At 42.1% G+C, this 25,947-nt stretch overlaps 1 protein-coding gene across 2 annotated transcripts in view; it reads right to left on the reverse strand.

Annotated features, from left to right (window-relative positions):
• LOC120503121 (ubiquinol-cytochrome-c reductase complex assembly factor 1) overlaps positions 1–25,947 on the reverse strand; it is a 47,535-nt gene that overhangs the window by 7,853 nt on the left and 13,735 nt on the right. For both annotated transcript variants that reach the window (XM_039711292.1, XM_039711291.1), the window contains 2 exons: positions 21,449–21,506; positions 15,119–15,227 (listed from right to left, as the gene is read on the reverse strand). In XM_039711292.1, coding sequence (XP_039567226.1) covers positions 15,119–15,227; positions 21,449–21,506 — 167 coding nt within the window. The remainder of the gene's footprint in view (positions 1–15,118; positions 15,228–21,448; positions 21,507–25,947) is intronic.

The following is a 25,947-nucleotide window of genomic DNA, read 5'->3' on the forward strand; positions in this document are numbered from 1 at the left end:
CATCCCTGGGGAAGCAGCTTTCCCTACAAAAACCAAAGAGCAGCAGCTTTAAGTTAGCAAGAAACAGATTGATGAAGGAGATAAGCAAGTTAAAAAACATGGCAATAAATACAGCTTAAAAGACAGTTTCAGATAAAAAAATCTGAGTTTGGGGATGGAGCTGTATCTTATGCAATTAAATTATATTTAAAGAAATATTGCAGTTTCTGAAGAACACAACTGGCATCAGTCAAGTACAAACACTGAAGGAAAAAATCCTCTTTATAAATCAAGAAAATTGAGCACATCCAAAGCAGGGTTTGTTGGAAGTGCTTCCTCTTCCAAAGCTTGTACAAGTTCCTACCACTGGCAAGTTTCTGGATCTGGTTGGTCGTGATTCTGCTGACTCTTCCACAGTTTGTTATTAAGAATAAAAACTGCTAGAGAATTCCAAGTGAGTAATTGCTAATAACAAGGAAAAAATCAGTAACATCTGGAGCTCTTCTTGGGACTTTGCCCCTTTGCCTTCCTTGGAGCAGCCCAGTGCAGAGCTGTCACTGGACAGATTTATGTGCTGAGTGACACAGGACGGTGTTAGTTCAAAACAAGGAACCCATTTTTGATACACACCTCACCTTTACAAGACCTCTGAAACAAGGAAATGTACAGCTAACATTATCTCCCTGCTACAGGTCACAACTGTTCTCTGAAAGGCTCCATGGGCCTTTCTGTGGGAGCCTTTCTGTTCTGCCTGTGGGACAACTGCTGCAAGCAGCTGCTGGATTTTCCATGTCACAGTGAAGAAATCCTCTTCAGTCTCAGGGAGTTCATGTGCATCATCCAACAGCCACGTGCTGAGGGTGACTCTGCAGCAAAGTCTCACAGAAGGTTTTGTATTCTAAGATTTCTAGGAAAGTAAGAGCACAGTGCTCTCCTGTACTGCTGGACACATAGCAAAAGACCCAACATATGGACATGGTATTTAAAGTGAATGCTGCTCTAGAATTAGTCCATGGCAGTGTCCTGTGAAGGACCAAGAGCTTCCTCTGGTAATGAATCTCCTCCTCCTCCCCACCTGCTTTGGCTCACGGTGCAGAGGAGGATCAGTGTGCACAGACTGGAAGGTAACAAATGACAGGGCAAGACCAACAGCCTCAAGGTGTTCCAGGAGAGGTTTAGATTGGACATGAAGGAAAAGAAACAACAGAAAGACTTTTAAAACATTGGCACAGGCTGCCCAGGGCAGTGGGGCAGTCACCACCCCTGGTTCAAAAAATGTGTGGATGGCAGTTGAGGACATGGTTTAATGGTGAACATGGAGGTGGTGTTACACTGACAGATGGTGACTGGATGATCTGGATGGCGTTTCCCAATCTTAACAATTCCATGGGCTCTGCCTGCTCAGAGCCATCAGCCCAGGGGCTGAGGTGCAGCCTATCCCCTCAGAACAGGACAGGGGATCCCTGGCAGTGTCACTGCACATCTGTGTCCTGCCAGCACTGCCCCAGCTGGGATGGCCACAGGCTGCACTGCCTGAGAGCACTGCAACAGGAGTTTCTTTCTGCTTCAGCTTTTGCCAGCATGTGTTGCACCCTTAAGCTACTTTAACACGTTAATCCTTCCACTGACTATAAAGCCAGAAGGGGCACTTCTAACTGCCTCATACAAGCACTAGTCATTGAATTCCAGGCAGCAATACCTCTCTTTAGGCTGTAAGTTATGCTTGAACTAGACTTTTTTTATTAAGAGATTTCAGCCAGAAGAAATGATTAGATCATAGAACCTGACCCTCTGCATATCACAGACCATTACATTTCACCGAGTTCCCCTTGTACTAAGCTCACTAAGTTGTGTTTGGCTAAAGCATATCACCCTCACAGTTGAACATGTGTATCTCATTTCATATTTGAATTTTCTGGCTTGGGGTTCCACCCCTCCTTCTCATTATACCAATCCTGCTAGAATAAATAGTCTCTTCTGTACAATGTGTTTGCTCCTGTACCTGTACATGGTGGATGTGCCAGCAGAGTCATCTCTTCAAACCAGGAATGGGCTCTTACAGGTGCACTGTCACACCACACCAGCAGCACACTCCTGGAGTGGTCAAAGTTGCAACAGCAAAGCACTGGTTTATGCTGATACAGTAAAAATTAATCCACCCCTTGTACAAAACAAGTTCCACAGGTCTGAGTACACTCATCTTGTCATGTCTGAGTCCACTCTGAGGACTTCTGCAGCCCCACTGCCATAAACATCAGCCACTCTCACTGACACTTCTGACTGCAGGAATACCAGCAAAAGGTCCTGAAGAGATACAGGACCGAACTTTCATGGTAAAAAAAATGCCACTCCACTAATATTTAGGGGGTTTTATGCCCCTTCTCTCAAGTTGTAATAGGACAGAATTACTTGTAATATGGTTTATGTTATTTATAAATAATATATAAGGACTTACAGTTATTTATGGGCTTTTTGAGTGTTTGCTCAAACCTCTGTGTTAAAACACACATGACATTAAATGGGCAAATGCAGCACTTTTATTTCATCCTATAACATCACTACTGCTTGCAGGACAGTAGTTTTGACATGACTGAGATTATAGCAAGAATCAAAAGGATTAGATTCATAAAAAAGATTAGGAAGATTCCTGTAACAAGGGGCCATAGTGGCCAGTTCTGTCAGGCACATACTTGTGAGATGACAAAGATATCGAAGAAATTATTTTTCCAATCTTCAGTTTTTGAGCCTTTTATTAACTGCTCTGCTACTTTGTCTGGAAAGCAGATCACTGCTTGTAATTAGCCACAGCTTGAGTCCTGTATGCTTTAAATATTAACTCTTCTGATAATTCTCTATTTTTTTTAATTAGAAGTAATTTTGTAACACACCTCCATAATCATTAACTTCAGAAAACAATCTTTAAAGCCTTCTTCAATATTCAGTAATAACCTACTCCAAATATTATTTTAACCTAGACAAAAGGTAAATGTTGGCTTGTAGCAGAACCAGCTCCTGCCAAAATCTTCAATCCATAAAAACACGTTAATGGAAAAAGTTGTGTGTGCTCTACCTTCACAACAATTGTGCAATCATCAATAAGGCTCTTCAGAGCGAGTTTATTCCAAGAAATTTCAACACAGAAAAGCAAGTTATATATTACCTACATCTTTCAGCAAAAGCAGATGCTTACCCCTACCCTTCTGCTACCCAGAAAATGAGGTTTGTTCCTATCTTGCAGTTTTTTAATTTGGAAGCTCTGCCATAGTAAGAGTTACAGATGCAGAGATCACAGTACAATCTGAACTGTATTCAATGGCTTATTCCAAATTCCTGCTTCTCTGCAGAATGTGGCTGGCAGAGCTCACTGACAACCTCTCAAGAGAAGGATCAGGGAAAAGAGGTCAAACTGCTGTGCTCTGTCAAGTTGTGCTGATGCTCTGTAAGGTGAGCAGTTGTCAAGGGATTTTCCTGTAAAGCATCTTGAAAAACCTAGCTGCTAAAAGCCTAAGGCTAATCAATGTGCTTCTGAACACACCAGAATCAGTAATTCAGCCCAATAAACTGATAAAGGAAATTTCAGAACAAGTTTGAAAGAAGCACTTGGAGAAGACAGTAATAAAGGCAGATAAATCATTAAGGTAAATATGTGCCATGAGCACCCAGAGTTCCTGTAAAGCTCCAGCTCCTCACTGAGGCAAACCTCAGGGACTGTCAGAAAGTGTCACACACCAGGAACACTGACCAGACCAAGGGGGCACATACCAGGGTATCCTGCCTTCAACAGCAGCCAGAATCCCTGAGAAAAGGCCAAGACGCTAGAAAAGCTGACATATGCTTCCTCCAAGGATTCTCCCAACCAATTTCAGCTAAGGATTCTTCCCAACTCTTGCTATTTGTTTAGAGAGTAACCTCCAATAGGTTCCCACGTCCAGCAGCTTTGTCCAGGGAACTTTCTGCACTCACCATGTGCTTCAGCAAGAAGCACCCTGGTCTGCTACCCCTGAGGAGATCCATCTCCTCCTGTGGCTCCCCCCTGAAACTGGCTCCTGCTGGCTTCATCTGCTGCCCCAGTCTTTCCACAGGATCAGGCCGTGAATACTCATTGCTCCATCACCTTCTCACAGCACTCAGGATTTTGAGAGTCAGAGAATGATCCCAGACTGGTTTGGGCTGGAAGAAGAGACCTCCAAACCCATCCATTTCCACTGCCTGCCATGGGCAGGTACACCACACCTTCCACCAGACCAGGTTGCTTCAAGGCCTGTCCACCCTGGCCTTGGACACTCCCAGTCCATCATATTCCAGGATATATGATCCACCCACAGCTTCTGATAACTTAATAAAAGTCAAGAGCAACAAAATTCCAGGGTTCATAAAGTAGTAAACTAAATGAAACATCTCAGCTAACATTACCAGGGTTGCAGAGACAGGAAAGGTGGCATCCATTCTGAAAAGTCTTTCAGCAGAAACAGATAAATACAAATCAGTAGAAAATACAGTAAATGAAAATAAAAATCACAGATAATTGTGACCAGTGATATTCAATGCTGATAAAGGTACTTGTAGTAGGGGTTTAAAAAATATCCATAAAACCTATTTAACAACATGCACACATTTGGCAGCTACAGTTTTGAAATGGATCTTTATGAGAAAAAAATTAAGTTGAACAATTCAATAGTGAAGAAAAAGATATATAAATTTTAGGAATTATTATGAAAGGAATATAAACTAAAGGAGGAATCCTATTCTGCATAAATCCATAACATACTGCATATAAAATTGTGGTACCTTTTAATCTTTGAACAAATCTAAAAGTAGTAGAAAACACACAAAAAAGACCATGATGACGTGATGACACATATCAGCAAACATTTAGGAAACTTTTCAGGATTAAGTGAGGAAGAACAGATGATGGAGAGGTAAAGTTATGACTGGTATCAGGCAGATAAACAAGGAATTATTGTCCACTGCTTCTCATTTAAAAAATGTAGGAAAGAATCTAATGAAATGACCAAATAATATTTAAAAACACAGGTGTTTTCTCATGCAACACATTTAAGTGGCAGAAGTCATTGCCACAGGGCATTAAAGAGCAAAGGTTATGGAAGAAATAACAAAGGGCTGCACATTCCTGGAGGATTCCTGTCAGTGACCCCGAACTGGCGGTCCCCGTGCAGCGCTTGGGTTGCTCGTTAGTGAATGCCAGGAGAATGTACCAGAAAGAACTGACCCACAGCTCTGTTTCTTATCCTTTATCCCAAACATCTCTGGTCACTGGCAGCCACAGCACACACTGGATCTTCATCTGACAGGAACAGGAGCTCTGAGCATGTTCAGCTTTGTCCATTTTTTGCGGACCTTTGCAGATATTGGCTGGTATCTCGCCTCTCTGGGTCTCTGTTCTTTCCTGCCCTGACTTCCAGCAGGACAGGCACAGCTCATTACATGATCCTGGACACCAGACATCAGGTCACTTTGCTGACTTGGCAGGAATTTCACCTGAAAAGTGCTAGTGCTATTAAAAAAACCTGCTCCCTTACCATAGCCTTTAATACCCTCATGGGAAGAGGCTACATTTTATGTAGTAATATGAGCGAGAATGATCCTGCTTATACCAAACAGGTCATCCTCCCCAGGGGAAAAATAGTTAAGAATTAAAAAAAAACATTTTTTCTCCAGAATTTGAGACCAGGACAAGCTTCTGTTGGAGGGGAACAGCAAGGCACCCATCTCCTCTCCTAAAAAAACTGTCCAAAAAATGTTTATTTCATTTCAAATGGAATGATAACTGCTAGAGTCCATACAATTAACCAGCCTAACCCTTACTGCCAAAACCTTTATCCAGTAACAGAGGCCAGGATAAATGCAAATACTCACAATTACTATCACCTTTTCAAATTCATTTCTGTATGCCTGGCAGACTGGCTGATTTGTGTTTGTTCCATCAGCCTCCCCATTCTCTCCTGGCAGGGCCCTGCACATACGTGACCTGTTTGACATTCTCCCATCAGTTCCACATTTGGGTAAAATTCTAATTTGCAGTCACATTGCTTTCACCTTCTACCAATATTCTGCACCTTCTGGTTTCAATCATAAGCTGAGAAAAACCCGATTTCCCCAAGCATTCCTCCTCCCCAGGGCTTCAAACACACACAGGCCACAGAACAGTTAACAGTTAAATATTTTCTTGCCAATATTTTAAGAGTGCAGAAGGTTCCAAATTGCTGGTAAAATAAACAATGCCAGACTGTGAAAACTCCTGCCTGCCATATACTCTGATGTTAACAAGAGTTTCTTTATTACTGTAACCTTTCAGGAGAGAACAAAAATTATTTCTCTACCCTAGTTCTGCCCTCAAGTAAAAGGCAAAGGAGGAAAGTGAACCATGAAAAGGCTGCATGGTAAGATATTGTGAGTTTTCCATCTTCTGCATTTCATTCAGATTTGATGCTGCTGTGAATAAATAAACTTCCAGAAGATCCTAAAAACATGGGCAAGGATTTTTCCTTACACAGCTTCCTACATAACATGGATTAAACCTATATATGGGTTATCTTCCCTCCTGAAAGGACATAATAAAACAGAAAATACAAAAGGGTAAATTTAGGATGCTCTCAAAGAGACACATTATTTTTAAGCTTTTGGTACCTGGCTTTGTCCTCTGGGACTTTAGTCCTGTATTTCTACCAATTACAGGGGCTCGACACTTTCCCACTTTAAAAAATGAAGTCTTCAAACAGCACCTCCAAACAGAATTGCTGCTACTCAGCATCAATGATCCAAGTGACTCCAAAGCTCAGGAGACACTCCCTAAAACCCCTGCTCACCCACAGAGCTGCCTTCTGCTCCCTGCCAGATCCTTCTGGATGCACAAGCCCTGTGAAAGCCCATTCAGATCAGGGCTGTTTGTTTCACATTGACCAAGACTGCAGCAACCCCATCTCCCATCCATGACACCCCAACATAAAATTGTCCATTTTATCTGCACGTATTCCCCTGGCCTCAAGGCCTCCTGACTAACTTGAAAATCAACAAGATGAACACTTTGCTACCAGCTAAGAGAGATCTCCAAGATTAGATATCCTGGTATTTTAAGCTCTGGCATGATTTCCTGACCTTTGAATGAAATAAAAACATTCAAGCTCTTACAGAAGTGTAATCAGAATTAACTAATTAATAGAGATAAAGCAAGTGCTGTGTAAGACCAGAAAGAGAAGAGGAAGACTGAGGACAGAAAAAGGAATAGAATCCATTGAGATTCTCAGACCAGAATGGAAAACAAAAAAGCACCTCAGTTTCCCTTGATGTGTACAGAAGTATCCTATGCTGTTGCTTTACTAGGGTTGTAAAAGGAACCAGAGGAGTCAGCAAGTGTGGAAGCAGGCACTGGGATTACTGCAGGGACTGCACTTGCACTTCCTGATCATTATCTTTTCTTATCCTGTGGGAGCAGTTAGCAAAGGCAGTCAAAAAAAAAAATGTTTCAAAGAGCTGCCAGTTCTGTAAATGGATAAAATGGGCTAGAAAACTCAGAAAATGGAAGAAAAAAATAAACAAAGCTCTAGCAATAAAATACAAGACTCACTCCTGAAGCAGAAGATATCAGTGACTTTCTATCTGCAGAGAAAAGCACAAGCAACAATGTGATTAAAATGTATGGGAACAACAGAGAAGCTCTCAGTGGTTTGTTTGGTTTGATTTAGAACAGACTCTGGTCTTGATATTATTTCTGTTTTTATGGAGGAGCTTGAAAGCACATTCTGGGGGAAGAACCTTTCCCTATATAATGGACATAGAGTAATATAATACTGAAAAGTACATAATACTGGGAAAAGGTATCTCTAGAAAAGGTGCCACGAGGAAGCTTCCAGTGTAATTCCTACAGGTACTCAAGCAAGGCACAGAGCAAGCCAACATCACCACCTTACCCCAGTAACAGGATCCAACACATCTGGGAAATTTAATTTTTTTTTTGTACCAGAATTTATTTTTTTTTATGCCAGAAAACAGGGGCAGGCTAGCTGAAGAGAACCCAAGCATTTATTATATCTTGATTTCAATACCAGATATCCTCAGCATGGCCCAAACATTTTGCCCAGGTGTGTTGGTTCCACGGATGCTGTCTCTAGAACAACTACATAACAAACAACTTGAGAAGGAGACCCATATTTCAAAACTCCACATGCTGGTAAAGCTACATTTGCATCATTACAGTTTGTTCCAGACATCATTACAGCTGAGATAATTCAAAGTAACATTCCATGCATGTGCACTATCCTACATATTTAAGTTATTAAGATTTCCAGAATCAAATTTACTGAAATTTCCTCTGGAAAAGTACCTACTATTATTCATCCATGAAATTACAAAGTACTAGAAACTTAGTGTGAACTTTCAAGCTATTTGAGAAAGGGTCAAGGGTTGATGAACTTTTTTTGGTGATGTTCTTGAAACAATAATTTCAGGTAAAACCAATCATACAATGTCTGGTATCCTATTTTAAAAAAACACCCACAAAAACTATACAGAACAATTTTGTATCTCACTACATTGGCAAGGGTTTAGTTTCTTTGTTTTTTTAAAGGGAACACTAGAAACTGGTGAAATGTTATATATTCCAAGTGGTCATCAAAAATCACAACATTTTTCTCTTTAAAATGTCCTAGTAAAGCATTTCAAAATATACACAGATAATTTAAAACTCAAACTTCTCTTCTTTAGTTTTACAGGTTTTTAAAAACCTTTTCCAACTGTACTGAACACTATCCTCTGTCTCATATCCCAGTCCATTTCCTCAAACAAAATCAGTACCTTCTCTGCAATGTTTTGCTTCAGTACATTCCCTTAATCCCAACTCCCCATTCCAGCCCTAAAATACTGCACCCACTTTGCTCCTGCCCCATTCTCTCTCAAAAATGTAGTTTCACTCCTGTGCATCCAAAACAGACTCCATGACTTCCCATCAGTTTTTAGAGGCAGGCCTGGAGAGGACCCCTGAACATCCCAGGACAGCAGCTTCCCACTTCAATTCATACAAAGATCAAGTTCTATTTTAAAATTATATCCCTTTTACACCCTGTCCTCTCATCCTCTAAAGCCATTCTACAATTTGCTGGTCTCACCCTTCTGAGTCTTTAGTCACAAGGCTCAAACTTTTTGTTCTCTGCAGTAAGAATAACTTAAACAGAATTATACTCAGTTTAGGAAGTTCTGTAGCTCCTGTAAGGTAAATAAGCATTTTTAATCAACTGAAATTTTCTATTTATGAAAAGAGTATCAAGACAGAAAATGGTGCTCAAGTTCCCAGAGCCAATTTCAGCTCTCAGTTATATGTATTGATTCTGATGCTGTTACTTCAGATGTACATGAGTGTAATTGAGAGCAAATTATGGGTCACTGGGTATAAACAGCTCCAGCTAGAAGTGTAACAAAGGCTGTATTGTGCTACACACAGCAGAGCCAATAAACGAATTCAAAAGACACCTAGATGTGTTCCTGGAAAAAAAAGGGAGTAGAAGTCTAAGTGGTCTGGTGGGAAAACAGGAAAGTGAGATTATGACAAATTAAAACATGTTTGGCACACTGGGCTGGACAGCCCCTCCTAACCCTATCTCTTTTAGAACATTTATTTATTATAAAATGAATTTCAGCTTATAGAACATTTATGAATTATAAAATGAATTGTCATTTTGCACTGAAAACAACTTTAATTCATTTCAGCAGCAGAATGCCACCACAGCAAACATGACCAAGGCAGGTAAAGTGAGCTTACAACCAGTTACAAGTATTGGAACAAAGCCTGGTGGATCTTCCTGGGACAGCAAAGATTTGCACCCAGAAGTGTTAGTGTGGGGTGCTAGGAGGAGGGAGAAGGGGTGTGGAGGTTTTTTTTTGGGGGTTGGGATTTTTTGAGTGGTTGAAGGTCTGTTATTTATTTATTTAACCCTCATATCTCCTGTACTGTTACCAGCTGAAATCCTATTCCAGGGAATGTCCTTCCTATCAACTCTGCAGTTTCATCTAAGGATATTAAAACACACTTAAACTTTTACAACTTTTAACTCCACTCAGTTACTAAAGCACAAAACTGAGATCAACCAGGTTAATTCTCAGGCGGCTCCAGAACTTCCCTTAGGGAGAAAACAGCAGCAATGTCCAGTCCTGAGAGAATTCCCTTTCCAAACTGATGAGGCAGCTGCCAGCTTGCACAGTATAAATCTATTCCCTGCAAGCCACGAGGTGGAGATCTCTGGCAAAGCAGGATCCAAAGGAAGTCTTTTACCCAGCCTAATGTTACTATTAACACTTGGAGCCATTGCACCAAGCCAATTTTTCTGTTTGTTTTTAAAGTTTGATAGAAATGTCACTAGTGGAAAAATTAAGTAAAGAGCACTGGTTAGCCACAGAACTGGACACACCTGGCTGCAAACCCACCAAAAGAGACTGACTTCATTAGTACTAGGGACAGCAGAGTAAAATTTATATCTGAAATATGCCTGCACCAGTAGAATTTGCTGAGGCCACAGACTCTCCGTGTGTTTTTACAGCTGTGTCAAGTTTGGGTTTCTGACTCTTGCCGACATTCAGGAGTGCTGAAGGAGCTCAGGCTAACAGGTCCCAAAACTTTGTAGCAGAGATTTAGATCTCAGCAGTTTTAACAACCAGGTTTTGAAATAATACAAACTCAATGCGGAGCTGATGTAAATTTGCAGTTAAATTGCTTTACATTCTGCCCCTTTCGGCTCCAATGAACCAGTTAAGAGCAGATGGCACATTTCAATAAACCATCAGTATCACCTCAGGAATATAGTGTCCATTTTCTGCATCAAGTGCTGGCATTGTTGCTAGATTGGAAGCAAGCTAAAGAACTGCAACTTTGTATGTCAGCAAGTTAAACTAATTGCATCCAGGCAGCAATTCCATCCAGGTGCTCTGTCACTTGTACCACAATACAGGAATCAGAGTTAAATCTTTACCTTTGATACACTGCATGAGAGAAAAGGCAAGGAATGCAATTTCCTAACCTCCTAGGATCTATGCAGATGTTAATTTAGTTCTCTGAATGTAGTCAGCAAAGTTTCTTTTCACTTGTCTTACTTCTGAGAAAGACTCAGATTCTGAAATTTAAAAGCATTGACACCAGAACATTAACGTCATCTTCTTTTTATCTACTATTCTTGATGCATTTGACCACCTTCTTTTGGAGGCAGAATATACTGATTGTAGGACTACATTATTGAAAACAAATTGCTGCTACACATATCCTTCCATCAGGTCACACACCCTCTGTCATTACCTCAGCTTCAGTTTAAAAAAATCATTAGGGATAAAGAGGTTAAGATGAATAAAAAGAATGCAGCACTTGGGAAACTGCCCTTTATTGGTCACTCAAAACTCCTTGCAGTTGCCAAAGGTAAGAAGTGAGAAAGACTTCAGTCAGGGTACAGCTCTGTGAAGGGACAGAAGGTGAGTGGAGAAGAGTGAACAAGCATGGAAAAAACAGGAACTGCCCATACATGGGAATGAGTGAAGTGGAATATGAAGCCAGAATCACTGGCAATGACGAAGGAAAATGAAGGAGTGATAAGGAGCAAGGGAACTGGTAACATCTTCAAACACCAGGGCATAGATAATTTTCATCTAACATACAATAATTATTACCAGAAGAGACCAAGAAGTTTGTTCATCTCAACAAAATCCCAGAAATTGTGGGCTGAAGGTACCTCAAAACTCATCCCATTCCACCTCCTGCCCTGGGCAGGGACAACTTCCACTATCCCAGGGTGCTCCAAGCCCCATCCAACCTGGCCTTGGACACTTCCAGGGATCCAGGGGTAGCCACAGCTTCCCTGGGCACCTCTGCCAGGGCCTTCCCACCCTGACAGGGAAAAATTCCTTCCACATGTTTAATCTAAATTCCCTTCCTTTCAATGTGAAGCCATCCACCCTTGTCCTGTCACTGCAGATCCTTGAAGAAGGGTCCCCCTCTGGTTTCCCTGTAGCCCCTTCACATTCTGGACAGGGGCTGGGAGGTCTCCACACAACCTTCTCTCCTCCAGCCTCAACAGCCCCAACCTTCTCAGCCCATATCCAGAGGGGACTGACTACAAATAACAATTGAAAAACCAGGAATAAACAGAAGATTAAAAAACCAAACCAAACCACTGCAGATAACGAAAGCCCTCCCTAACACTACAGTGAAGAGAACAGTCCTGATTTCCAAATTTAGCCCCCAGGATCAGCCCATCTCCATAGGGGACTGACAACGAATAATGATTGAAAGACCAGGAATAAATAGAAGATTAAAAAACCAAACCAAACCACTGCAGATAACGAAAGCCCTCCCTAACACTACAGTGAAGAGAACAGTCCTGATTTCCAAATTTAGCCCCCAGGAGAGTTTACTCTGCTTTCTCACTCCCTCTCAGTGCCTGCTCAGGAGTTCACTTCTCACCCAAGGAGGCTCATTAAACCAAGGGGCCCCTGTGCAGCTCAGCTGTACTAAATTCACACACAGGTGTAACTGCCTGGCAGATTAATCCCTGAAATGTGCAGGTTCTTCCTCTGAGCATCTGCTCCGGCCAAGTAAAGGCTGTGTCAGCACCAGGCCACAGTCTGGTGTGTTACAGGAATTACAGTTGGGCAAGCTACGCACACTGGAGATTCCATGGCAGGGTCATTCCTACAAAGACTGCACAATTTAAATTCAAGGATAAACTGACCAGATGCCTAACCTGACAAGGCAGGGAATGAATGGCATTCCAGCAACTTCACAGCTCCTTGCAGTTGCATCACATAGCAACATGTATAAACACTTCAGGGTACAGACTGGATGAAAAGATGAAGACACTGATGGGTTTTTTTATACTCCAAGGAATTTTGTGGAGAAATGGAATAGTTTAGTTTGCATAAATGGAAACCCTGTGCATCCGTTTAAAAATAACTGACTGCAAACACTGTCTTTTCTTCCCCTAAGGTTTACTGTAAAGCTCTCAATATAGGCCTAACCTCCAGCATTCTTCACTTTGGAGCCTTGCATTGCTTGGAAGGGCAGCAAACAGCCAGCTCTGCTCCTCTTTTCTGTCTGCTGCTTCCAACCCTGCACAGAAAACTAGCAGCCAGCACTTTGATCATATTTCACAGCTCCTTGCAGTTGCATCACACAGCAACATGTATAAACACTTCATCACTGGATGAAAAGATGAAGACACTGATGGGTTTTTTTATACTCCAAGGAATTTTGTGGAGAAATGGAATAGTTTAGTTTGCATAAATGGAAACCCTGTGCATCCGTTTAAAAATAACTGACTGCAAACACTGTCTTTTCTTCCCCTAAGGTTTACTGTAAAGCTCTCAATATAGGCCTAACCTCCAGCATTCTTCACTTTGGAGCCCTGCATTGCTTGGAAGGGCAGCAAACAGCCAGCTCTGCTCCTCTTTTCTGTCTGCTGCTTCCAACCCTGCACAGAAAACTAGCAGCCAGCACTTTGTTCATATAAGACAAAATTTGGGTCAAAAGAAACAGACAAATCATTTTCTGTTCCAAAGGTAATTTTCTCCATGGAATCGGACAGATATTTCAGGTGCTTTGGAAGGTGACATGTTTGGCTGGGGTTTGTTTTGGGTTTGGGGGGTTTTTTTGCTTCTCAAGAAGATGAACCATCAATTTACACCCAGACTAAAGAGCTGAGCTAAGTATAGCTCCTAGAGAAAGCAGAATCAACCAGAGGTATGATATAGAAGGCACTGGATAAGGACAAAAATGCAGCAGCTCTTTCATTCAGTCTTTTTCTCCAGTACATCTGATTTATCAGGCTCACGCACACTGCCCTACCAGAAAGAGGAGATTCTCACACTGGAATTTATCTAAGCACATTAATATCGCAAAAAATCCTCAGATGTATGAATTTAATTCAAAAGAAGATTAACAGGGTGTCTTGTCTTCAAGAGCAACATGCAATAAAGTAAAGCTACGGAAGTCCCAACAACTAGGAACCAATCCTATTGCTAAAGGAATCACTGAAGTTATACCAGAACCAACACCTTCTAAAACCACATACAAAATAAAGAATCAGAGAGAAACTTCTTGTATTTCTGATGTGATGGCATCCAAAATCCTAACTCACTGGTTAACTCCCTAGTGGTCTGGCATGGCCAAGGAACATCCTGGCAGCTACTCCAACAGAACTGACAGCCAAGGCTTGAGAATTAGAGAATTAATTACTATATGAAAATTGCCACTTCTCTAACTGCAATCTATTTTACTCGTAGACAAACCTCTGTTTAATCACTGAACAGTTCTCTTCCTTTTTGACAACACAGATGTTGCCAGTGCTGCTCTCCCACAGAAGTGCCCTGAACACAGGCAGCCTCACCTGCATCAGGTCTGCTATCACCTACTTCCACTGCCTCTGCAATGCCTTCTCTTCAGGCAATCACCAACACAGGGCTGAAGAAACATGTTTTCATACTTTAAATACAGAAATTACCATCACAACCAACTACCATAGCCTTCCTCAGAACAGGCCAGAATGATCCAACCTTCCTCTTCCTTCAAACTTGCAAATGAACTCTCCTTGGAACTACTCTCTCTTTGCGACTTCCTTTTTTTTGTGATAAAGATCAGGCATACTGAAAATCCAAAATGAAAAATGCACTAAGGACTGGGTATAGTCATATATTTGTCACTTGACAAAAACCCCTTGTTGATTAACTTCCCTTTTACCACTTCAGACATGGAGAACACTCAGAGCTTTGCTGGAATTAATGAAGTTGTAGGTATAGATTTGGCACCAGTCACATTCCTCCCTACCACAACTGCTTATTCCTATCCCCATTCTGTTGTAGCAGCATCCATTGCTGCAGTCACATGGCAAATCATGTAGGAAATTAATCAATTTCATACAAATCAATATTCAATACCTTTATCCAGGCCACAATGCACTTTCAGGAACAAGGACAGTGGATCAATACAGCAGCTGAGAGAATGAACGGTCAGGAGTGAGGCCTGCAGCTACCAGCTTAAGCTAGTAAAGGAATCAACCAGTTGGATTCTCTGGCATTTTTCAAAAATATTTAAATCCAAAAAAGTACTGAAAGATGAGAATCATCAGGATTAACATCAGCAGAGAGGACTTACCCCCATCACCTTCCCACGCTGTTCAACATCCTCCCACATGCAGTGGACCATGTAGTGGCACATGTACTTCCCCGCGCGGCCCTCCTGCTTCAGCCGCACCAGGCACATCCTGCAAGACACACACCACTCAGCTCCTGGGCTTTTTTTAAAAGGGAGACAGCAAATTGAATACATTCCAGCTCATTTAAGATTTTTTCTTACAGTGTATGTTTGTGATCAGGATGAAAATACACACGGATTTATTTTTTTTTTTAATAAACCACTACAAACATTTCCATTCTGTACTCAGTCTTGCCTAGGCTGAGACCCCTTGTGTGAGGACACGAGGCTTGACTCCATTTTCATCAGAAGGCTGATTTATTATGTTATATATTATATTAAAATACTACATTAAAACTATACTAAAAGAACAGAGAGAGAAGAAGGATCAGAAGGTTACAAAGACAAGAATAGAATAGGAATCAATAACAAAATCCTGTGACTGCTCACAGCCGTGGCACAGGTGGCTGGGATTGGTCACTAATTGAAAACAATCCACATGCACCAATGGGAGATGCACCTGTTGCGTTCCACAGCAGCAGATAGTTATTGTTTACATTTCTTTCCTGAGGCTCTCAGCTCCTCAGGACAGGAAAAATCCTAGGAAAGGATTTTTCATAGAATATCATGGCTACAACTCAGGAGCTGTATCTGCTGGATTTTGGCCAATCCAGCCATGGAAGAGTGACAGTGGACTCTATTCTTGCTGACTGTACTGTAATCTAGTTAAACACTACTGCAACCTAAATTCCTCAGCCTTAAGAACACCTCACCCTATGGAGCAGGAACACATGGCTTGTCTAATCCCAGGCTCTGAGCCAGCTGTAGCTCAGTTGGTGCACTCAAGTGCTGTAAGAGCCCAACTAGCCAAGCTGGGAAAGCTTAAGCAAGTTACAGACTTCAACCAATCCACATTAGCAATGCACTAAATTACTTCAGCTACAGGGGTATTAGGATACATGTCCGGCCACCTGGCAAAACTCCACATGCAAGACCAGTTCAGAGGTTCATAAGTGCACTGTGAGATCTTAATATGAACAACAGGTTGAGTTGTTTTACTTTGTTTTTAAGCATTAAAGCCACTTTAACTTCATTGCTGCTGTTCTGTCTACAAAATAAAATAATAATTTTATTTTGCCTCTTATAAAACATCTGTAAAGAGCACAAACTGAAGCCCAGACTGATTCCTCAGTGGGCTGGGACCAGTCCCATCACCTGTCCCATCTTCTCATTCAGCAACTCCTGTGCTGAAAGACAGATGTGCCTGTCCAGGACTGACTGAGTGACTGCAGACGAGGTGATGCTCAAACACTAGAGCTGAGAGAATCCACTGCTTTTCACAGACATGCTAGGAAGGAAACTGCTCCCTGTAAATCCAAGACAGCAGAGCTGCTGGAGGCCACTGTGGAGCTGGTACTCACTAACAATGGTGAATGTGCCACAAGAGCTAAAAGGAAAATATGATTATTTATTTGTTAATAGGTTCATTTCTTTAGTGAATATAAGATCTCCAGGCATTAAAAGTATTTGGTGACCCATGAATGCCAGCTCCACAGGGAAAATCACAAACACCTGAAGCGTGCTGAGACGACCTGTAAAAGGACAGATGTCCATCTTTATGATGGGTTCTATCTTGTGTACAGATTAGTAAAGGAAACATATTTTTTAACCAGTTAAAGAAGTAAAACTTACTTCTTTAACAGGTTAAACACTTCTTTAACAGGTTAAACAGGGACAGTCAGAGACAAAAGCTGAAGGCAGCAAAACCCGCACCAGTCCTGTATTCTTCTTGCTAGTCAGAATCACTGTCCACCACACAAATGCAATTAAGATGGTATCAAAACCAAACCCTCATTTCCTCACAGAAGTATGGCAAAGCTTTCTGTTTAAACAGTGCTCAGAGAACAGCTGTCAAAGAACAGCCGTCCAGGTACCAGACTTCCACAAAACAAATGCACAAAGAGCTTAAAACTCCGTTTACTTCTACCAGTTTCAAAATCTTTGTTCCTCTTGTGCATTTACATAACTGAACTGTACAAAAAGTGAATTACTGAATTGAAAATTCTTACTCTTAGCAAGTCAAAGAGAAAAAGACTCCGTTAAAAAGACTAATTTTGTGCTAAGAAAAGCATTTTTATACTTCTCTTGCTGAACAGCTGAAATCAGGGGTGAAAAACTCAGGGGCAAGAAAAGCTCCCCCTGAGCATAAATAGTGTTTCCTATGCTGTGTGCCTTCGGTGGTGGAGAAGCAGGATGAGAGAGCAGTGCAGAGACCAACAACTGGTCAATGATGAGCAGGACTGGACTGATGTGTAGGGGAAATCCTGCTACTCATGGAGCTTAAAAGGGAGCTCTTGTGTTTGGATGTACAGAGCTGTTCTGCAGCAGCATGAGTGAGATCATGGAATTTTGCAGCTTATTTGGAAGTTTGGTAGTTTGTTACTACACCTGCTGTCTGAGGCAACACAGACTCTTTAAAGCCTATAAACCTCCTAACTAGGTCACCATGGTGTGAAACATTTCATCATTTCACTGCACAATCTGCTCTGTAGTTTAGTAAAATACTGACTCATCTTCATCAAACCCTGAAAGGAAAATTACTCCAAACTATCTTTAGAAAGCTGTCTACCTCACATTCGTTGGGTTGGATAATTTTTGCTGTATTTAAGTCATGCAGAGAGATTCTCTTAGAACAAAGGATAGCTGAAAAGGATCAGGAGCATCTGTAACTCAACCCATGTCAGCTGAGATGTAGTTTCTCACAACAGCCTCAGCCAGCTTCTGTCAGTGTTCCCAGGGTGCCAGACTGGCCTAAACACCAGCAGCGGTGGCTGACACCCCCTGATCACTGCTGTGAGGTGCCCTGTGCCATGCATCAAGGTGTGATGAGCCATTAAGGATAAAGCCCACTCAAACCTTCTGTACCTGGCCACTCATTTCTGCTTCCTCAGTTGCTCCAGAGCAACTATTTTTGCAGCTATGCTACAGTTGCTCAAAGAAATTACTCTGGCTTAACAACACAAATATCAAGAGCATTTTTGGAAGGCTTTATTCTGTTTAACCCACTCACAAACAGCTGCCAGCTTGGGGGATGCAGGAAACTCCTGAACTGACTTTTCCATCAGCTCTGTTGTGACATTACACTTCAGGGAATGAAGATTACCGGCAGAATTCTGAACAGGTCCTAATTAGGTTTGCATGTTCTCCTGTGCTCCAGTCTGGCCAGCTCCCCACCACTGCTCTATCTAGCAGACAGAGCCCAGCCTGGCTGTGCAGCCTCCTCTCCCCTGGGGCCTTTGCTTAGGCTGCTGTGGCCCAGTCCCTCACATTAAGGCAGGTGCAACTAAATGCTGGAGACATTCCAAATAAACTTATTCTTAAAATCCCTCTCAAGCAGGACTATCCTGATGCAAGTAAGACACAAAATATAGACTTTATTCCCCTACTTCTGAAGCACCACATTTCAAAATGGCACTGTGTCCTCAGGCAGCTCTATGCAAATCAGAGAAATCTTTTCTGGCAGGAACTGTTTTCTACATATACTTGGTGGTTTTTATTCCCCTCTGGACTTCCTGAGGCTGATGAAAACTTTCCTAAGTGCAGATTCCCTTAAGAAAAACAATGCTCAGATGAACTTTTGCAACAGGTCTCTAAGTCTTTCAGAACAGGAATTGTAGCACCATTCTATTTCATCCTAAATACTTCAGAGACGTCACCATGCTTGGTGTGGTGAAAATATGAAGGGAACTCTAGGTATCTACATTACAAATACTGAACCAAGACATTCCACAGCAATCACCCAAGTAATTTCTCTGGCAGTTTGGTAACAGCTCTGGATTCAGCCAATACTCCATTTAGATGCATGGGAAAATGCAAACCCAGCAGAAGAAATAAAGAGCTTTTCTAAAGGTCTGGACTTCTAAATATAAACCAAGAGTCCCCCTGACCATTAGAGTTGTGAAGTAACAGAAACAGCCTATGCAAACATGACCTTCAGGAAAGAATAATCATGGGTTGGTTTTCCAAGTAATATTGATGGGTTGACTTTTTAAAGCATGATTTTAGCACTGCACTGGAAGGCACTGGAGTGTTTCTAAAGGAGCATTATCTCAAAAGAAGCTTGCAACAGCTAAAAAGGCTAAACATGAGAATCTGAATTCGTCCCTTTTTGAGGGGAGTCAGTAGGAACATTCTATTCACAGACAAGATGAAGTAGGAGCCAGAGATTCAAAGAGAGCCCACCTGAATGTGTAACACAACAACACGCCCTGACAAGCACCTTAAGTCTGTAAAAGCTGGGATGCAAAAAGCATGGAAAAATTGAGTAGAACATGCTGGGCAATGGCAACAGTAAGAAAAGGAGAGAAGGTTTACCAAATTAGGAAAAATTATCAACTTCTCTGGCTCCAGAAGACACTCTAAATCAGTTGAAAATAAGCTGCTGAATAAGAAGGAAGAAGTAAGTATCTAAGAAAGTTGTGCAGACTGCTCTGCTAGGGGAGCAGGAGCAGATGGTGATCAGAATCTCCTGGCAGGCTGTTGGCCACCAGATCAGGAAGATTTCTAGCCCCTAAGGCAAATGGTCCAGCAGGGAAGACGAGAACTGGAGCCTTCACACAGGGGTAGGATGTCCTTGACCTTGTCAAAGCTAGCAGAAGCACTTCTGCTCCCACTTTACTGAGCTCAAACTGCCTAAAGGAAGAGAACCCTAGAGAACAGCAATAAATCTGCCTGGGAAAGCAAAGTACATGATGGCAGGATGCTGGTCACTGATCTCATCACAATCAAAGCCTACAGCATTTCCCAATGAGCCAGGCAGTGAGCAGGCCTGTCACAGGCTTCTCTGTGTCCTGGAATATCAAACCAGATCTCTGATTTGTGGTCCAGAATGACAGTGCTGACAGGAACACAGAGGATCCAGGCTCATAAACCACAGAAAAATTAACCTCTAGTGCTAACCTCCACACCTGAATTTTCACTGCTGCCACAATGAGGCAGAGGGATTTAGCTCTTTCCTGCTTGTGCAGGATATTGCTGTCAACCTGTCCACCATATCTCACACATAAGAGTATTTCAATTCTCAGCACATCTCCCTATAACATCACCAGCTCAAAGTGCACCAACTCTTGGCCAACTTCAAAAGAAGCCAATGTAGCTTTGATCTTAGAAACTTGTGCCTATCCTATACCAGTTTCATCTCTGTCATAGTTCTCTTGTTGATTTTTATAATTAACCTTGAATTTGATGCTGTGTATTAATCACAGGATACATTGTCCTGTCAATGAGAAATCAAGATGAAAAAAGTGTGTTCTCTGCAGATTCATCTTAACTCTCTTTGGTTTTCCCAGATACTTACAAAGTCTGGTTTTTAACATTTATTGCACTAGTTTTCAAAACACCTATATGAATTATTAGCTCATCAATTATTTTTTTCCCACAGGGAACAGTAAGAAATAAATAAACTGCAGATTTCAAGGGTCTTCCTTACTTTGTTCCACTGATTTCATTAACTGATTACAATTTCAATGGTTCTGCTCATTGATTCACTCTTCAGTGTAATGATCTTTCACTATATTGAGGAGTCAGGAAGTTAAAAGGAGGAGGCAACGAAACAAGGGGCCTTAAGTGCAGCTATTTCAGTACAAACTTCCTTTCAGCTTTTGGACAGCTGAACCCAAGTCTATGGACTTCAGTTCCCTGAAAGATCTGGCACTTAAAAAATTACTGTACTCCCTTGTGCATCCTCTGACCTTTATAAGTACGTAATGCTAGATGAAAACCTGATTTTTTTGGCTACTATTTTCACAAACTAAAAAGGGAAAAAACTTCAGGTTTAAGGTGTTAAATATTTTTACATGCAGCCAAGCTGGCATTCACCACCCTGCATGTACCTTTCAGAAGTGAATGAATAAATGCCAGTGCTATAATTTGTTAAATGCTTCTCATCACCACAAATTCTCCCAATTTAAATTACTTTTACATAAATTTAAACCTTTCCTAAAACACCCAAGTAGGATTTTTCCACATAGCCTGAGCAATGCTTTTAGAAAACGCATGGCAAAGATCATTCCACTAGTGAGGAATTTTGAGATGTTAGAGATGTCAGCTTCTCTATAGGACCTATTGTTCTTCAGCAGAAAACAGCTTAATTTCAGTCATTACTAAAATGAATATAACCTCTATTATCAACCATGGATAGAAGGCTGTACAGGCTGTACTTTTTCTCACATTAAGTTGCATATAACACCATTTCCTGAAAATAATTGTATTATTATTTTGTCTTTCACTTACCAGACATGAAGCTGGGCTACTAGAAACCATGAATTCAAAGTATCAGGCATTTGGCACCCTTGATGGAAAGGAAAAAAAAAACCACAAAATCAAAACAAAACATTAATTTAATTTTGTGCTAAACAGAAATTCACTGCACCAAAACCTAAAAGCACTTTAGTAATTTATTTTCAGCAATAACAGTACATACATACTGGAAGCAAACATCATTTAATGTCACATTTGTGCTTAAACTCTAGAACATGCAGCCAAAGGATGCTGTGGATTCTGGAAGATTTCAGGTGTTTAGAGTTCACTTGGATAACTTTTACAGAAGGGAAAAATTCTTCCACAATGGAGAATGAGACAAAAATGTGGCTTTTAACTTGAAGAGTCTCAAAGCAGCAGTGAGTAACACAGAGGAATCAATGGATGCTTTGCTCCATTCTAATACTCTTCCTTCCCATGTGCTGCTGTCTCCTGGCAGGGACAGAATTCTGTGTTACCTGTGTCTGTTCCCACTCCACTGGTTGGATTCACTCCATGGCTGCACAGCCCACAGCACTCTGAGTGTTCCAGCCAGGCTACATTAGGATTAAACCCATCAACCAACCACAGAAACAATCTGTTTCCAGATTCAGCTCTCCTCCCACAGCCACTGTTTTCTCAGAGATGGCTTGTCCATATGTGTGTTCACATGATGGATTTTCATGTGCTGTTAGGATGTGAGGCTGGAGATTTAGGCCATGTGGCACAAAAACCATATTCCTCTTCCTCATGCTTGAAAAAAATGAACCTGTGGGTTCTGTACATGCCAAATCCTTTAGCCCCTGTCAATCTCAAACCTTCCTCCCAGACACACTTCTGCATCTGTTTCCTGGAGAAGTTTTTAAGGCAAGTCCCTAATGAGAAGGATCTGAGGCAGTCACCTTGGCCTACCCAGCACTTGGTGTTCTCTTCTGAACGGATCAAACCTAGCTGGAAGAAGGCCAGAGATCCTTGAGAAAGTGACTCTACAGTCAGATGTACCCAAGGGAAGTCAACCTCATCTTGTCTGTGCTAAATAGATTCCTTCCTTGCTCCTACACGTCTTGGCTGTCAGGTATTACAAAGGAGATTCACCCAGCTCGTGAAGCAATGCTTTCACAGCCTCTTTCTTTTTATATGCCAGCTCTGGTCAGAAGAACCAAACAGATCACCACTATTCCTCCCTCTCCAGAGAGATGACTCCACCAGTCCTAGGAGTTGCCAAGGTTCAGCACCACTGCCCATACATCACCTCTAAGACAGTACAAAGACACTAACAGTCCATGTTTGGAGATTAAACACAAGTCTCCCTCACCCTTCTACCCTTCTGGCTCTCTCATTCCTATTAGAAATAATTCCTGTGCCTAGAAATGACTACTTTGACCTAAAGCCACGCCAAGGCATCTCTAACTAGGGCAGGAGCACACAATGCCTGCATTAATCTAACCACCTCAGTAAATGAAGGTTCCACAGGCAAGAGGCAAACACTCAGTTCAGACAGAGGTTTCTCCAGTAGGAGTTCCCATGGATCAGTCCCCCACCACAGAAATCACTCTGCAGTGGAAAGCAAAGCTCACACCTCTACTCCTGGAAATACGGAAACTTTTTAAAGACCTATTCAGTACCCAGGAGGCAAGAATTTTTCTCTAACTTTCCAAGAGTTGCAATTCTATTTTTATAAATCATTTTTAACTTCTATATTTGGACTGTCTCCACAGTAAATTTAAAGGAAGGGTGGCTCCTTTAAAGCAAGAACTTTTTCATGATGGATCATCTTTGCCACTACCACAGCTTTAGGAAGGACACAATGGGATAACATCCACACATCCTGCAAAAGAACAGGTGTGCTGTGTCAGTGTTCCCCTGAGTGTGGCAAGCAGCAGCAGGAGCCTGGAAGGCATCGAGTGGGGTATGGGAGACACGAGAATCAAGAGTCTTGTAACCTCCAGCCTTTTTGAGCTGCACTGAGCCCCACTAGGAGCCATCCAAAAGGCTGATTTGGTGGGACGAGCTCTCTATTGCTGCAGCTGCCTGACTCTAGAGAATTAACAGCATTAATAGTTCAAGTTCAATTCAAGGTAACCCTACAGTCCATATTCACCCCCCAAACTCCAGTTCAGCTCTGAATACTACCTGCCTGATCCTAAAAGTTCTTTTGACCTTTCAAGCCTGAGGTCAGGTGTGAAACTCTCTCCTCACAGGCTGCCTCCTCTGTTGCATCAGAACTATCCAAGCTAGGTGCAAAACCTGGCACCAGCAATTTTGCTATTCTCTTTTGCTGCTTCTCTCTTCTCCTTTAAACAAGAAACAGCTGACACCCTAAAACAGCTCCACTTTCCCCATAAGCAGCACAGTGCACACATTTGGGAAATGGGCTCTAAAGCAGAGTTCCCAACATTTTGTCCATGAGTGATCTGATATTGAGAGACAAAGGAATGGCAAGCATAATAAAATTAACTGCAGTTTTACACTCAAGAGTCTCAATTAGAACACCTTCTTTATATCCCACAGTGGCCTCATGACCTGCATACCCACAGTCTGTATTTTGGGAACTGCTGTTCCTAGACATATACAGAGACAGGCAGTTCACAGGGCTCTCATACTGTGCCACAAAAAGTCTCAGAAATTCCACTGGGCATCAGCAGGAAGATAGAAGAGAGCCCATAAGACATGATATCCTACCACTGTCCTAGCCCTCCACCACACTATCCACTCTTTACACTTCAAGTCTGTAAGAGAGCTACCCTACAAACTCCCCACACCAATCCAAGTTCCAGAAGGTCACAGTGTAGTTGTTCCTTATGCCACAACATAACCACACCACTAAAGGACATCTAGAAAACACTAAGGAGGGCTCTGTGAAAAACTGGTTCTGCTCACTCAGGTTAATGAGCCCAAGAGTAGTTTCACACATGAGTGGCTGCAGGTCTCCCAGGTCAGCTGAGCAGGTTAACAGGGCTCACACACAGCTGGGAAGGAGCTAACAAGCTCTCCAGAGAGCAAAGCTGACTCTGAGCAGTTCACCTGATATTAACACCCACCAGCTAGAGCCAGAAGGGCAGCAGAGCACAAACACAGCACAGGTCAGCACATGGCTCAGACAGCACCATCCCACCCTGGGGCTCCCCACGGGCATCGGGAGGGGAGCAGCACCCACAGAGCACAGGCTCAGGCACTGCTCTGCTGCAGCACCACAACACAGTTCACAGGTACCTGCTTCTCCTCCTACCAATCCCCCAGGCTGCTCCTTCAGGAGTGAGCAATGGGCTTGAGCAATGTCCATATTTAGTTGCAAGAGGAAAAAACCAGCTCCCAACCGACACAGTTTGATGAACACATGATAACCTCAAGTGAAAGTTGGTTATCTTGCTCCATGCCATGCTCCCCTCTCATTATGCACTCCCTAGCACCTGCTTTGTGCCACAGCTGCTCTCCACCAGACCCTTCTATGTGCCACTTTAACTCACCAATACAGCAAACCAGGATGTCAGTAAACTGGGCTGTTCTCCTTCAATGACCTGAACATTCACCAAGGACACACCTGTGCAGTCCAGAACAGGGGCACAGGAAGATGGAGATGTGAGACCTTCCCCTTTGGCTGCTAATTAAACTCAGCTGCCCATGGAACCATACCCTAAGGCTTCTCCATCCCAAAATCCTGTTAAAAGCTTCCCACCCATCCCACACTGCTTGTGTTTTAGGGGAACTACTATTTAACATGGATCACAAGCCTGTTAAATTTTTGAGTTAATCCCCCAAAACAGCTTCATTTCTATGTGACAGAAGTAAAAGAAACTTCTTTTACCTGTTTTGATTTGAAAACAATGATTCCTTTGGAACCACAAGCACTGACCCCCATACCACATGTGTTCTTACACCAGCAACGGGTGCATCATGCACTCCATCTCAGAGAACTACCTTGTTCCTTAGGCAACAACTGTCTCAAGTCCATGCAAACATACCCTACTCTTTAAATACATGTTTTCTTTTTAAGACAGTAAGACAACATCAAAAACACAACTGAAGCTATTTTACTCTGTATTGAACCTGAAAATCTGTGCCAGATTTTTTTCCACAGAGAAGTTGAGAAAGTCCTTTAAATTTCAAGCTAGGGCAACATTTATAGATCTTTGTACCATTAAACAGGGATAGTGAAACACCAGTTAAAGACAGCAAAACCCTTGTCTGAGAGGTAAATAGCACAAACAGAGCAGACCCTATCTGAGCAAGCCTGGGAGGGGACTCAGCTGGGAGAGGGTGTGCACAGGCAAAATGAGGCTCTCAAGTTTTGATCACTAGTGATGAATCCTGCTGGTTACAGAGTTCTGCTCCTGCAACCGCCAAAACCACATCACAGGCTTGGAAAATCTTCTGAAAAACTCTTGAAAATTTTGCAGTAGCAACAGCATGTAATAAACCACCCTCACTAAGCTCTGCACTGGATGAAGGTGTTACTTCAGCTGATCTCTCATGAAGCAGCAGCCCCAACCCGT

This window comes from Passer montanus, unplaced genomic scaffold (assembly GCF_014805655.1).
Source record: "Passer montanus isolate IOZ18808 unplaced genomic scaffold, ASM1480565v1 scaffold249, whole genome shotgun sequence".
Classification (NCBI taxonomy): domain Eukaryota; kingdom Metazoa; phylum Chordata; class Aves; order Passeriformes; family Passeridae; genus Passer; species Passer montanus.